Source organism: Dama dama, chromosome 21 (genome assembly GCF_033118175.1).
Source record: "Dama dama isolate Ldn47 chromosome 21, ASM3311817v1, whole genome shotgun sequence".
Classification (NCBI taxonomy): Eukaryota; Metazoa; Chordata; class Mammalia; order Artiodactyla; family Cervidae; genus Dama; species Dama dama.
In genome coordinates, this window is record NC_083701.1 from 3,992,959 (window position 1) to 4,009,059 (window position 16,101).

The 16,101-nt window shown below is 44.7% G+C and overlaps 1 protein-coding gene across 10 annotated transcripts in view; it reads left to right on the top strand.

Annotated features, from left to right (window-relative positions):
* PTK2 (protein tyrosine kinase 2) overlaps window positions 1-16,101 on the top strand; it is a 207,804-nt gene that overhangs the window by 60,794 nt on the left and 130,909 nt on the right. For 5 of the 10 annotated variants that reach the window (XM_061123121.1, XM_061123124.1, XM_061123122.1 and 2 more), the window contains 2 exons: window positions 4,615-4,841; window positions 15,619-15,785. In XM_061123121.1, coding sequence (XP_060979104.1) covers window positions 4,647-4,841; window positions 15,619-15,785 — 362 coding nt within the window. In that variant the 5' untranslated portion in view covers window positions 4,615-4,646. Of the gene's footprint in view, window positions 1-2,694; window positions 2,764-4,614; window positions 4,842-15,618; window positions 15,786-16,101 lie in introns of those variants that run through there. The other 5 variants (XM_061123123.1, XM_061123119.1, XM_061123116.1 and 2 more) reach the window with 2 other exon arrangements.

The window sequence follows — 16,101 nt, forward strand, 5'->3', positions numbered from 1 at the left end:
GGATAAGAGTCTTCTGACAAACCTTTTTTGTTCTCATATTTGTAAATAAAGATGTGTAATTGAAGTTACAGCGTCCACACAGTAAAGTGCATAAATCCTACATAGCCAGGCCCAGGTTTTCTGCCCCCTTCCATATCAGTGTTTGGAAGGTTATCAGCTCCCCGCAGCCTCCCTTCTGGCCCCTTGCAGTCAGTGCCCCCGGAAAGGAAACCTGAGTTGATTTCTATTACCACGACAGGTCACAGTTAAAATATAAACAAATAGGTTATCATACTCGGAATGCTCTTAGTTTTCAACCTGAAATACATTTATCTTATCAGCACTTTATTAATTTGGGTTTTATAAAGAACATATATGTTATATTTTGCCATTCTTGATTTCCTTAGGATTTTTTTTTCAAGTCTCCAATATTCAGTTACTTTTAAGGTCTTTAACTAATTAGGGATCTTAGAAATTAAGTACACAGTATGGCAAAAACTTTTACTTCCTGGTGGAAATAACTTTGTAGGACTCTAATTGAACATACATGAAGTTACAGAAAAAAAAAAGCCAACTCTAGGAATGCTGACTTTGCTTTTGAGCCAGACATTCTGGATTTGCAGCCAAAAGAACTTAGTAAAGGTAGGTGTCTTTTATGTCTTATTGACATAAGTGAAGAAAATAATTGTGACAGAAACAGATGTCACTGAGGAAGTGATATGGCAAAAAGTTTGCATTAGAGGAACTCCCAGGTGTTTCATGACATTGAAATTACAAAGAATAAAATGTAGAAGGAAAGTGACCCAAACTTAGGAAGGTGTGTGACATTTGTCCAGGCACTTGAAAAGATCTCGCTCTGTATCTTTAATTTACTGCGAAGAAGGGGGCAAGCATTGTCCACATAGCTTCTGGTTGTCATTTTATGTCCCACACTTCCAGGTGAAGGAAGAATCACTGCTGCGTATGTTAGTTGAACATAATGCTGTATCACTTGTCTGTTGCTGAAAACAATACATCTGACACGTAATGGCTTCAGATGGCATGAGTTATTTGTTCTGTTCAGGTCTGTGGTCTGGACAGGGCTCAACAGGGCCGGCTCATCCCTTCTGTGTGGTGTTGTCTGTGGCAGCACAGCTGGGAGCCAGTGGGTCTTTCAAGGTGACTCTGTCTCAGTTTTCCAGAGGTGATGCCGCCCATCAATGGGAAGCTCAGCTGAAGCTGTGGTTCTTGGAGCTCTGATCTTGGGTTGCTTGAACTTCTGTACAGTGTGGTGGTGGACTTCGTGAGTGAGCCTCCCAAGGGCACCATGGGAACCTCGGTTCCTGCTTTCTTTTTTTTTGGTGTTGCCTTTAATGACCTGGCTTAGGGTGTATCTGAGCCTAGTTTAAGCCAACCCAGATTCGAGGGGAAGGAACATAGACTATGCCTCTTGAAAAGGGTGTCAAAGTCACATTGGAAAAAGGGCACTAGGAAAGGGGAGAATTTGAAAAATATACACTGTCACACACTGACATTATAATACCAAGTTCATTTCAGTTCAGTCGCTCAGTTGTGTCTGACTCTTTGTGACCCCATGGACTGCAGCACACCAGGCTTCCCTTTCCATCGCCAACTCCTGGAGCTTGCTCAAACTCATGTCCATTTGTTGGTGATGCCATACAACCATCTCATCCTCTGTTGTCCCCTTCTCCTCCTGCCTTCAATCTTTCCCAGCATCAGGGTCTTTTCCCATGAGTCAGTTCTTCACATCAGGTGGCCAAAGTATTGGAGTTTCATATATATCCTTCCATGTTAGAATATCAAACATTTAAATAATGTTAGCTTCTCTGTCTAGTAAAATCACTGTGGGACATTTAGGATACTCGGGTTAGTCATTTGGTGAGAAAATAAACCGAAATCATGGGTGATAGAACAAAGTTGAGAAAACTTTCACAGTTGTCTAGGTTGTTTAAGGATTTACTTTAAGGTTATTATCAAATTCTTAAAACTCTTCAAACTAGTTGATGTCTTTAATTTTTAAAAAATTTAGCTGTATCAGTTTGTGTTCTTTGCTTCTCATAATTTGGCAATCATCTCGTTTTATTAAAGGGGCAGCTTATCACAAGCTTACTGAGATTACTCTCTTGGTGGGATCTTAGTATGTACAGTGAATATAAGCAAGGCAGCTCTGGAGTAAGATTCTTGTTGTGGTCCTCGTATTTTTCTTCCTTTTTCTTATGTGCTGTCTTACGAAGCATTAATACTGGATTGTGCAGTGAGCCTCGGGGTCAGTGCCAAGGCTTGTCAGCTCCTGTGCCCTCACACCTGCCTGCCTTGGGATTGCCTTGCTGTCCCAAGAAAGAAGTTAGTGTGTGAGTGAAAGGCCTGAAGCTGGAAGGTCGGCAGCCGCCACTGACAGGCCGTCCGCTTTCCCATCTCCTAGTCCAGCGGGCGCTGGCTGCTTGCTGCCCCAGGCAGCCTGGTGCCTGAGCGGGGACTTGACTGGCCGTGGCCCGCAGACTGGGGCTGTGCTGGGACTGTCCACAGTGTAGGGCAAAGTAAGGGCAGAATCTGGCACAGGCGTCTGGAAACCATAGCAACGTGATGGTAGTTTTATGTTCATTGACTCTAATGATAGAAGTTTTGTGCTTGGCTTCTGTATGTCTTCTATTTTTAAATTTCATTTTTCTAGAAATTCCTCCCCATTGTATTTTACAAAGTATTGGTCTGTGACAGGTTGGAAACGAAAACAAAGCTGGTCATTTACCACTGATGGTTTGAAGAACAGGGGTCTAAATTATACAAGTAAGCCAACTTTAAAAACTTTTTCATTTCCTCTTTGATAATTTTTTGAAAAAGATATTCTATAGTGTGTGTAAGTAGCAGGTGCCTGTAACTGGTTAATCTTGAAAAGTTCTAAAAAATGCAGCCAGCCACAGATTGCAGAGGACTGCAGCTACAAACTACAGTTGGAGCCCACCTCTCTGGTGAAGGAGGGCGGAGGCTCTTCTCACTTAGAGACAAAGAGTTGGCAGCCCCAGTTGTACATCTTCAGCCACGGGCCAAAACCAAGTAGAGAACCGTACAAACAGCAGAGAATTCTCTTAATTGTTTGGAAGCAGAGGAGTCAGTATAGCAGAGAGCACCACTTAGGACTTCTCATTCCAAAGTGGACACCGTCCCACAGACTGACCAGCTCACATGCCAGGCTCTCTGAATCCTCAGTCCTGCAGAAAGACAGATAGGAACACCACCAGTAGGGTTGGGTGGTGGTTAACAGACTTGCACATGGAACTGTCCAGAAAGGTCAAGGAAGGCTTGATGGGGTGGAGGTGTTGGCCAATTTGAGAGTTTATAGCACAAATCGAATTTTGACAAGCAAATGAAAGCTCGAATCAATAAAGCAGACCCACATTCTGTCATGGAACGGTTTATCCTCTAAAAAAGTTTAGACCTACTTTTTAGAGGTTTATGAAGGATTTTTGCCATTGAGTTTTGGCCACAGAGAGGGATCTGGATTGTGCGTTATTTCTGGTTTAGCACTTCCTGACGCACTCCCTGTCACGCATCTTGCTGACCCGGGAGCGGCGTAGGGTTAGGGTGCCAGCCCTCGCAGGCAAAGTCCACATGTAGCTTGTGCTCAGCCCCCTGAATGAGGGCGCCTCTGTACCTGTGGTTTTGCTTTGGGGATTCAGCCAACCAGGGATCGGGTAGGTCTGAAAAGGAGGTCAGTCCTGGGTGTTCATTGGACGGACTGATGCTGAAGCTGAAACTCCAATACTTTGGCCACCTCATGCGAAGAGTGGACTCATTGGAAAAGACCCTGATGCTGGGAGGGATTGGGGGCAGGAGGAGAAGGGGATGACAGAGGATGAGATGGCTGGATGGCATCACTGACTTGATGGACATGAGTTTGAGTAAACTCCGGGAGTTGGTGATGGACAGGGAGGCCTGGCGTGCTGCGATTCATGGGGTCGCAAAGAGTCAGACACGACTGAATGACTGAACTGTAGTGTTTATTTACTATTGAAAAAGATCTGCATAGAAGTGGACCTGGGCAGGTCAAACTTGCCTTATTAAAGGGTCAACTGTAGTGATTTTTTTATCACTAGTGTATCATTTCTTCTGACCACTCCAAAGATGGAATGTTTCTTTTCAGGAAGCAATTTATACTATATTTATTCTCCTTACTGTCTAATTTGGAGAGCAAAAGAGATCACTAAAATAAAAGATTTTGAAAATAGGCAGTAAAATTAACACATTTTGCTTTCCTATGAGATATTTCTGACAGATTTAGAGCCTGATTTAAAGGGGGTGGTGGTGGTAAGTTACATTGTTTATAGATAACAGCCAGTTTTGAACAGAGGTGAAATAGGGTTCCCAGCCTTCTAGTAGTTTGTTTAACAAATATTTATTATGCTGCTGTGAATCAGGTGCTTCTCTGAGTGGAGGTGGTGGGGGTGGTGGGAAGGGGCTGGTAGTGGGAAACAGTGATTATCTGGGTATAGGTCTCAGGTCTCCTCAGGCTCACCTGCATACAACACATCATAGGGAGAGAACAAAGAACAGTGTTGTTATGTTAGTGTATCAGTAAAATACATTTTAACCAGTAGATTTCAAATATTGTACACTGAAAAAACTTATTTTCTTTTCCAGAATATGACAGATACCTAGCATCTAGCAAAAGAATGGCAGCTGCTTACCTTGACCCAAACTTGAATCACACACCGAGTTCAAGTACCAAGACTCACCTGGGTACTGGAGTGGAGCGTTCTCCTGGGGCCATGGAGCGAGTATTAAAGGTCTTTCATTATTTTGAAAGCAACAGTGAGCCAACCACTTGGGCCAGTATTATCAGGCATGGAGATGCAACCGATGTCAGGGTGAGTATGTTTTCCTGGGATACACCCTCAGTGTGTGTTTAGGTTAAATGTTAATGGCACACACCGAAAAGGCAGGGTAATAATTGTTATTCCAATATATCAGTGATGCTAGCTTTTCTCTGTAGTATTTACTGAGTTAATATGTGACTGACTAGAGTTTTAATTTATGTAAAATTTCTTAGAAAAATAACTGCATCATATATAATGCCAATATATAATTGACTTGTTTTTCTTACCTGTTTTTTAGAAAAACATTCTTGAAATACATAAGGAACAAAACAATTAAAATAGCCTCTAATTCTGTTGAAATAAATTGTTTTCTAGAAAGTGTAATTTTGAATCTATTTGCACGATTTCAGACAGGACAGATTCTTAAAAAACAAATGCCTCCTGTATACACACGCCTGATGAGGTTCTGGGGATGTGAAAGATCCTGCCTAGATAGCCTCCAGTCTGTTGTAGGTGGGGTCCCGGGGGGCCTTAACCTCAGCATGGTGCAGATGGCACTTCCCGGGGCCCCAGTGGCTGGGGCCTGCAGGGCGTCACTGCGTGAGGACGTGGGAGTCGCTGGACGGGCTTCCTCTGGGCGCTGGTGAGAGTGGGTGGTGAAGAGTTGTGGGGGCAGCACCGTGTGGGCAGAGGTTGCTGAGAGGAAGGAGTGAGCACCAGAATCTCAGAAAACCGAGTTCAGAATGTAAGCTGTCAGGATGTTTATTTGATCAAGTGTTGAGGAAGCCCCTCCTCCCTGCTGCTCCTCTGCTTCATCCATATTCATCTTTAAGGAAGACAAACATCCAGTGAGGAGGACTGTCAGATATACTCCTTCCCTTTTATTATAACGAGATTAATTTGCTACTCGTTAACTTATATGCCTTAACTGTTTTTAAGCACAATAAAGGGAGTGGTAGAACTTAGACTTAAGGCTATATGTTACATATAAATTATATGTAACATTGTTACCTCTGTGATACTGTAATACTGACTATTCAAATGGATTATTAAAAGGAGAGACATTCACTTAGGATTGAAATATGTGTTAGTATCTATCCATGTGCTGTACTTGAAATAGTCTCTTTTCACAAAATTTTTATGACACTTGCTGACTTTTTCTAGTTTATCTATAGCTCTGTTTCATATTTAACCTTATAAATGCAATCTCTGGAGAGGAAACCTTGTAAATGTAATGTTTATGGGAAGGCTGTTAGGGCACATGTAATTTTATAAATTTCAGATACAGGAGAGGAAATTCTTTAAACTGTTGCATCCTTAATAGACTTCAGAGTATTTGTGCAGGAGGGGAGCCTTTCAAAGATTATGAATTTCCCAAGACATTTAGGAGATGTTAGAGTTTCTTACATCAGGAGTTTCACTTTGGGAAGGCTCCGTGACAGATGTGCTGTGGTTTTAACATCATACGTGCTGCACATGAGAGGATTCCTACCATGGAAAGAATCAGTGATCACTGGGCGTGTGTCGGCCTTTAGCCAGTGTTAGAACCTTACCAGGCATCAAAACATTCGTATTGTGAAGAAAAATTTAAATCAGATAGAAACACATAAGTTATGAGAACATATTTGTCAGACTTCTATGAAGATCAATATTAGTAAATCTATGTGGCCAAAGAGCAAGTTGTTCTACCTCACAGTAATTGATCACTGTTTAGAATTTAGCAAGTCTTAGCAGTTGGTGATTGATTTGCAGCATGAGGCAGAGAAACCTCGATTGGCATGGATTGACCCCAGCCCTCCCCAGGAATAGCATGAAATCCACATGATACTGGATCAATGTGATGGCAGGTGGGAATTACTCATAACCCACTTTCATCTCGTGCTGTAACATCTGAAGATGCAGGATTTTCGTGTAAATTAAGATGGATCTAAAAGCCAGCCATTTTCTGAAAGGAGATAGCCTGTCGTTGTCTAGAGTTGCTTAGTAATTAAATTGAGTCTCAGACCCTGTTGCTGCACTGCCCGATGCACTGCCCGGTGTGCTGGCTGTATGCCACTGCTGAATACTTAAGTGTAGCTAGTCTGACTTGATGTTTTCTAAGTGTGCTAGAAAGGACTGAAGCTGAAACTCCAATACTTCGGCCACCTGATGCGAAGAGCCGACTCAGTAGGAAAAGACCATGATGCTGGGAAAGATTGAAGGCAGGAGGAGAAGGGGGCGGCAGAGGATGAGATGGTTAGATAGCTTCCCTGACTCAATGGACATGAGTTTGTGCAAACTCCGGGAGATAGCGAAGGACAGGGCAGCCTGGCGTGCTGCCATCCATGGGGTGACAGAGAGTTGGACACGACTTAGCGGCTGAACAACAACAACAAAGTAAAAATAAACCCCAGGTTTCAGAGATTTCGTATGAATAAGGAATGTAAAATATCTCATCAATAATCTGTTAGTTTTGTTCTTGGCATACTAGGTTAAAGGAAATGTATCATTAAAATTAAATTCACTTGTACCTTTTTACAGTTTTTTAATGCGGCCACTAGAAATTTTTAAACGGTGTACATGGCCTGCATTATGTTCCTGCTGGACAGCTGTGCTCTGTAGAAAGTAGTTATCTGAGAGGCTGCCTGACTCAGGAGAACTAAAACCTCTGCAGGTTCCTTTTTACCAGGAAAACTCAGGATTCTTGTCATAATTCATTACAGAGGTTTTCAGTTCTTTAATTAACAAAGTTTACTCCTATTACATATGTGTGCTAATTACACACTAATAGTATGGCGGTCGCTGACAGGACTCACAGGCCTCCACTGTGAGTAGGTGGTGTGTACAGAGCAGCCGCAGTAGGAGAACCGTGCTCATTGCAGGGCTCTTGGCATCGCAGGCCTGGGCCTCATGGCCGTGACACTCCTGGCCATCACCTGCCACGCGTGCAGCGCCTGGGTGTGAGGAGGTGGGATCTGTGAGATGGGCACACGGGCACGCTCCACCTCCGTAACCAGCCTCGCCCTGTGGCCACGTGCCACCAACATCAGTGCAAGTTGTAAGTCCAGTCATGATTCCTAAACAGGGGTATAGGCTCCTGTGTCTCGCCCGAGTAATCAGTTGCCCATGGTCACAAACATCACTTCTCTTGACCATAGCCTAGTGTCAGCGCCATGTCCCAGGCAGCCCTGGAGATAAGTTTGGGGTCAGTGCAGAAGAGCCAAGGTTAGTGTATGGAGAAGATCCAGATTCTACCAGAGAAGTCTTCTGCTTAGGAAGAAGGGCGGTGTTTACGTCAGACTATTGTCAGCAATGCCAGATGCAGGGTAGCCCTGAAACAGGGTCTTCAGAGGCCCTGGGGGAAACACCTTGTGTCTCTGAAGTGTAAACCAGATACATTGTCAGCCACCAACATGTGGGATGAAGGTGTCTGTAAGAGCAATGAGGACGTGGAAAGTTCATTTTGTAGGCTGTCTTTGAAAACTCCAGTAAATGACATATTGGAGCACCAAGAGATGTGGACCCGGAAGGAAGTCCTGTAGTGAATGCCAGAGGCTGGCCCCGGCCCTACCTGCCAGCCCCTTCTGGCCTCTTAGGTCTTTGTGAGTCCTTCCAGCCGTGGCCGTGGTTCCATCCCGCGCTCTGCTTAGTCCACACGGTACCCTGTTCTGGTTGGTCTCATCTTCAGTTGAAGACCTAATGCTCCCACAACTGTATCTCTGCCTCTCTTCTCTGTCTTCACTTTTCTTCCTCCAGAAGAGCCATCCAGTGCTTGAGATGAGGGGTTTCCCCTTCTTTGAGGTAAGTAGGCCCCTTGCAGCATCTTTTACTGCTTTTGCTCACACCCAGCTTGTCCTGTCCATGTTGTCTTTATATGTACCTGGAACCCACACCTCCCGGGGCCTCCCCCGCACACCTTTCTTGGAGCCCTGACTGATGCCTGCCTTCCCCGTTGTCCCTGCCCCGTCTGTTCACAGCCCGCCACCTGAGCCGTCCTATTCACACGAGAGCCAGAGCACATCACTCCTCCACTCGGAGCCTTCCACACCTTCCTCTCTGGAGTGAACACGCCAGCCCTGCAGGAGCCCCCGCCTGCTCCTCTCCCACTGTGCCCTGTGGCCTTCTGTCCAGGCATTACCCCCTTCTACTTCCTGCTTCCTGTCTCTCTCAGGAGCTGGTCCTCTCGTCAGTAATCTGCTCAGAACCCCCAGGAGCTCCCTGTTCTTCAGTGGCCCCCTGGGACCTACGGGATTGGCTCCTTGTCCCCTGTCCCGGACCTTCCAGAACATGGCATGTCCTTGCTGATGCCTTGTCTTAGTTCAGTGACAGCCACTTCAGACTCGTGATCTGCACAGCTGGACGGTCACACACTTGTGTTAGTTAGGCCCCTGAGTTTGTGGCCATTTGTTATGGCAGCAGCGAGGAGCCGAGGGTGACTGTGGATCTTGAAGACAGAAGTGCCTGCTTTGTCCTGAGGACCATGAGGAGGGCCCCGCGTCTGCTGCTGGACCAAGGGCAGGAGATGCGCTGCCTTCTCCAGAGCAGGGCTGGATTTCTGCATCTTGTTTTGGTAACTGAAGGATGACAGGTTCCGATCTGTACAGGTGTGATCAGAGAAGACGGTAGGAACCTGGTGGTTTCCTGAATGTGAAGAGCATCTGAAGGAGAGTGCACTGAGAACAGTGACCCCTGGACATAGTAAAAGACACGTCAGTCCTGATGAGTGTACTTGGCCATTCACAGGCGTGATGAGATGGACAGTGTTGAGAGTTATGCTCATGGCTTCAGATATCTCCTCTCATAAACAGCGAAGTGCTGCGAGTTATCCGCGAGGAGATAGCTGAACGTATCAGATAGCACTTTTCTCTCGTCCCCCGCCTCACCTTCTTCACAGACAGATTCTCTGCTGCATTGTTCATTGTCACGTCCTTCTCCTGCTCAGCGCTTGACTTTCAAGGGTCAGGCTCACATGCTGTCATCGTTGGATCACTGGCACCAGACCAGATCACCTAGCTCTCTAGGCAATCACTGAATGAACAGGGCAGGGGCACACATCAGAGTAAATGGATGGACATGGAGGACAGAGCTGCATGAGTGCTCTCTACCCAGGGAAGGAGAAGGTCACTTCCTTTCAGAGCGCTGTCTGAATAAGTGGCCAAGCTGAACCAACCAAAATCATAACAAGAACTTCCAGAAACAAACAGAATGACAGCTTCATCTCACTAGTTAGTAACTATGGAAATTTAAATTTTAACACCCCCCCCCCCCAATCTTGGTCCATCAAATTGATAAACTTCTTTTTTTTTTAAGGTTTTCAGTGTTCTCTCTCCTCTGTCTTGGTGTTGTTTGCTGTAAGAAGCAGACACTGTTTAGGTTAGATTCATAATACAGCACACTTACAGAGTTACAGAAAAAGTCTCCTTATGTGTAATTCCTCATATAAATGGAAACGATTAAAAGTCATAGGACCTAGCAAACATGTTCACTGTTGTAAAAGAAAAAAATAAGGGAAATTTTACAGAATATGTTTGAAGGAAATGGTGGTTAAATAATAATGCTATTTGCTGATTGTACACTACCAAATTCAGTCCACTTACTGAAATGGTTATAGCTTCAGGTACCACTGCCATTGGTTCCTACCTTCTGTTTCCAGTTTCCAAACCTCATAAGGATGGATACTGTGTCTACCTTCCTTATAACCCCAAATCTGCAAGAATGTTCAGACCAAGTAGCTATCAATGAATACTTATTAAATGAATGAGTGACTAGAAATGCCCTGATTTAACCTATTTAATAAGAGTATACTGATCCTACCCTGTGATTAATTGATTAACATACTTTCCTGAACTCCAGACCCATATAACCAAGTGCTTACTGGGCATTTCTACTTAGATATTCTAAAAAGCTGAATCTAAAATCCATCGAAATGTACTGGTCATTTTGCTGTCCTGTTTCCAAACCGTCTTCACATGAGTTTTTGTTTCACTGAGTGACATAAACTTCTACTTAGCTGTCTGAGGCAGAATGCACTCATCTCCTTTCCTTTATCCTCATATTGGCTGTCTTCTCAAGGTCACCAAGTCTTGGTTATTCTACCTCCAAAATATTTTTAAAGTACATTTATTTCTGTCCGTTGTTGTGTCTAGTCCCCTTATTCAAACCACCAGTTTTTCCCCTTAAAATACTGTAATTACTTTTATTAGTTGTCCTTAACTTTATTTTTTAGCTATTTCAACCTGTCTCTTCTCTTATCTTCAGACTACACCCTTGCCTTCCTGAATTTCTTTTTTCTTTTTATTATCAAAGGATAATTGCTTTCCAAAATTTCATTGTTTTCTGTCAAACCTTCACATGAATCAGCCATCGGTATACATATATCCCCTCCCTTTTGAACCTCCCTCCCATCTCCCTCCCCTTCCACCCCTCTCGGTTGATATAGAGCGCCTGTTTGAGTTTCCCGAGCCATAGAGCAAGCTATAGAGCAAGTTCCCGGTGGCTGTCTATTTTACATACGGTAATGTAAGTTTCTGAGTTCCTCTTTCCATACATCTCACCCTCTCCTCCTCTCTCTCCATGTCCATAAGTCTATTCTCTATGTCTGTATCTCCATTGCTGCCCTGTAAATAAATTCTTCAGTACCATTTTTCTAGATTCTGTATATGTGCGTTAGAATACGATATTTATCTTTCTCTTTCTGACTCACTTCACTCTGTGTAATAGGTTCTAGGTTCATCTACCTCATCAGAACTGACTCAAATGCATTCCTTTTTATATGACCCACATTCTAGAGTAATGGAAATAAAAACAAAAGTAAACAAGTGGGACCTGATTAAACTTAAGAACTTTTGCACAACAAAGGAAGCTATAAGCAAGGTGAAAAGACAACCCTCAGAATGGGAGAAAATAATAGCAAATGAGACAACTGAAAAGGATTAATTTCCAAAATGCACATATAACTCGATAGAAAAACAACCCAATCAAAAAGTGGGAAAAAGACCTAAACAGACATTTCTCCAAAGAAGACATATAGATGGGTAACAAACACATGAAAAGATGCTCAGTATCACTCATTATTAGAGAAAGGCAAATCAAGACCACAATGAGGTATCACCTCACACCGGTCAGAATAGCCATCATCAAAAAGTCTACGAACAATAAATGCTGGAGAGGGTGTGGAGAAAAGGGAATGCTCTAGCACTGTCGGTGGGAATGTAAATTGATACCGCGACTATGGAAGACGGTATGGAGATTGCTTAAAAACCTAGGAATAAAACCACCATATGACCCAGCAATCCCACTCCTAGGCATATAATCCTGAGGAAAGCAAAATGGAAAAAGACACATGTATCCCGTTGTTCACTGCAGCACTATTTATAATAGCTAGAACATGGAAGCAACCTAGATGTCCACTGACAGATGAATGGATAAACATTTTCAGATCCAGTGTTGGCGTGAGCTGAAGGACAGTCTGTAATGTTGTCCGTCGTAGTTGGTATAGTTTTGTTGGTGTGCAGTTTGGCTGTACTTACCGAAATGTCACACTGTCAGTAGCTCTTGACTCTGCACATCTGTTTCTAAGCAGCACTTGTACATGTGTGTGACGACAGCTGGAAGGGTGCTTGTGGCAGGATTACCTGCACTTCCATCCCCATTTTGCCCTAAAACAGGGAAGCTAAAAAAGAAAATAACCCTCCCCTAGCAGTGAAATGGCTGAATTGCTGTGTTCGTGATGAGATGTGAGCATCATACAGACACTGGCTTCTTTTATTTTCAAATTTGGGAAGAACCCTTTCCTGTGAATATCTAATGTGAGAGTTCAGTCAGGAAAACTTATGTGTTTCCAAGGCCTGGGCTGTGATATAAATGAGTCAACAGAGGTTACAAAGTAGCTAATATTGTTTTGTGTATTGTAGGACTCGTTTATCATGAGCCTTTAAATCCAGGATGAGAAATTTAATTTGGATCCCATGAGTGGCATATTAAAAGCCCTCATCCTGTCAGTGCTCTAGAGACAGTCCCTTTTCTAAAGATAGGTATTCCAGAAATCATAGACACATATACTGACGTATGTGTGTGTTTTGTGGATGTGGTAGTGTTTAAGTATTTAGTTCTCAAGTTATTTGTTCAGTTATCCAGACCGAATAGTTGGCTCTCAGAATTGCTTGTTACTGAGGACTTACGTGCATTCAGCATCAAGTATTTAAGTGCCTGCTATACTCACAGTCTTGGCTGCTGTCCCTGTGGAATGAGAAGTGACATTTCTCAGAGTCCTGGAGAATGAGAATTAGAACCGAAATCAATATGGAAGCATAATGGGAAAGCAAAAAGCGAAATAAAAGGAAATGTCTGTGTTTATTGTTTTTTTTAAGTGGACAGTGAAATTGCTAACTGTAGGATCAGGTTTAGGTACCAGATCCTACAGTTTGGGGACTCTGGTTACACAAACCCAGACTTGATATTATTCTGGTGTCTTCTGGCAGTGTGATGGAGTGAACTGACAGAAATACTGTCTGTTCCATTAAGACCTCAAGACTAGGAACCTACTTTCCCCCCTAGTCAGCACCACATTTTTTGGACCAAATCCCTATAATTTACATTGCTTCCCTGCAGGTGGGCTCCAGTGTGCCCACGAGTCAGAGACATGAGGGTAACCTGTGAGAGAGGTCCCGGAGAAGGTGGGGTTCCTCCTGGGGTGCTGATGGCAAGCACGAGTGTAGGGAGTGGTTGGCTCCCTGCCTTACACCCTGCATCTGGGCGTGGAGGGATTGCCTGACCAGGAGCACTGCAGCAGGATGAGAGACGCAGGGGTGGTGTGGAGCCCTCACAGGAGCTGGGTTGCTCTGGAGCTGTTGCTGCTGAGGGATATGGAGTCGAGGGGGACAGCCGGGTGACGAGAGTCTGTGCTCTCGGTAGTAAGCTGGCAGAGCGGCAGCAGGAGACAAAGGCGCTTTTGTGGGAGCTTGAAAGAGGCGCCAGCTCCTGTCCTTTGCAGCCCAGGGATTTGGATGTTGTCAAGGAGAAGCTGCATAAGTCGCCTTTCAGAGAATTAGCAGAAAAAGATGTCCCTTCCTGTAGGCAGAGTTCACGCCCCAGAGCACAGGTTTGCAGGCGAGCTCGGGGCTGGATCTGGGTTCTGTCCTCCCAGTTCCCCCAGCACCCCACAGGACGCCTTCTGGTAGTGCTCGGTCTGCACCGTCGATCGCAGCAGCCCTGAATCCAGAAGCCAGAGGGACGCTTTATGCTCATCCCAGTCCCCCTTCCCTCATAGCTCAACTGGTAAAGAATTCACCCACAGACCAGGAGACCTGGGTTTGATCCCTGGGTTGGAAATATCCCCTGGAGAAGGGATAGGCTACCCACTCCTGTATTCTTGGGTTACCCTTATGGCTCAGCTGGTAAAGAATCCACCTGCAATGTGGGAGACCTGGGTTCAATCCCTGGGTTGGGAAGATCCCCTGGAGAAGGGATAGGCTGCCCACTCCAGTATTCTGGCCTGGAGAATTCCTTGGAATGTATAGTCCATGGAGTCGCAAAGCGTCCAAAGAGACGTGATTTTCACGTTCAGTCCCCCTGCCTGAGTTCTGTAGGCTGTAGATCCAGTGAGAGTTCATCTTCTTCTGAAAGCTGCTGATGGCTCTTCCAGCCGGGTCCTTTCTCTGTGGTGCCACATGTGCCCCGTCTCCGTCTTGCCCCCACCACTCCTGGGCTGCATACACAGCCTCGTTCTGGGGACTGAGGAGTCCCTGAGGGTGGTCGGCAGATGCAGGAGCACTGCACGTACCCCGCCCGTGGTGTGGACGCACTGGGTCCCTGACAGTTCTGTATACAGTACACGTTATTGTTTACCTCTTCTTTGGGGTAGGGTTGGGAACACCCTTCATTGTTTTACCAACAGCATTGTGTCACAGAAAAGAAATACTAGTGTGTGCAGAACTTTTACATTGTAAGTTATATGATAACTTCAGTTAATTGCTAATTGTTAGAAACCAGTGCTTTCTCTAGTAGACAGTACTGATTTTTAATAGACATTTTCATGTTAATATCTGCATTATTTAAGAAAACTTATTAATGGCCTAAAAGGTTGAGAAGAGTGTGGTGGGCTGTGATTCACACTCCCTCCTGGAAGGACGGCATGTGGTTTCCTTCGTATTCCCAAGTGGGTCTCCCCATGTGTGCTGCCCACTTACAGACGTGTGCACACGACTGCCACACCTCTGAGGGCACCTTGCCACAGCTCGGGGTAAATGCCACCTTCTCTAGGGGGCCTTCCCTGATGTCCTCCTTCAGAGGTTGCCCTCATCTCCTCTGAACTCATGGACACACATGTTGGAAGCATTAGGTTGGGGGCTCTTGTGGATTGCTGTGTATTAACCAGTAGAGAGCAGATGGTTAGGCCCAACTTGAGGTAGCTTCTTATATGTCATCAATATTACCAGAAACATGACTTTAATTATGTATTCCTAAATGTGTAATGATACTAAGGTTGCAGCTTGTTCTCAGCAATACTGTTGGTTTGGAAAGTATAACCCTCCCCAGGTCTCATTCTTAGGAAGCCCCCCAAGGGGTGGCCCGTGTGTGTGGATGAGTTGGGGTGATGCAGTGGTGGAGCTGCAGAAATCAGTAAAGAAAGGGGCAGTGCCTCTTCTTGTGGTTTTAAAAACATTTTTCTTTGTTCATAAAAATACTGTTTGTGAAAAAAGATTCCTAAGTAAAATTAAGTGATTTATTTAAATTGATACTCTTTTTACCAAAGATTTCTGATGATTAACTGAAAGAAATGAACGTTGCATTATTTTCTAGCATGCAGTTTTTGTTTATAACAGTCATTTCTGTGGGGGGTATGTTTTAGGGCATCATTCAGAAGATAGTGGACAGTCACAAAGTAAAGCACGTGGCCTGCTATGGATTTCGCCTGAGTCACCTGCGGTCAGAGGAGGTTCACTGGCTCCATTTGGATATGGGTGTCTCCAATGTGAGGGAGAAGTATGAACTTGCCCACCCACCAGAGGAGTGGAAGTAAGATTACAAACCTACTTTGGGGTGACTCGGACATGATTTGTTTTGCATATTAGAAACACACACGAGAGGTTGATTATCTATGTTTAATTTTCTCACTGATGGTCACTGGGACTCCTGTACACATAGAGGTGGCCGGTAATTGTTAACCAGCACTCTCTGCTGCACTTGGGTGTAGCCCGTCTTCGGGCACCCCTGACGTGGACTTGGCTTGAGCCGTCTGATTGCTTTCATTCTTTTGTGACGGTCTTTTGCTCCTCACCCTGCTCTTGCCAGTGCTGCTCTGTCCAGCCTCTGCTCTGAGCACTTCTGAGTC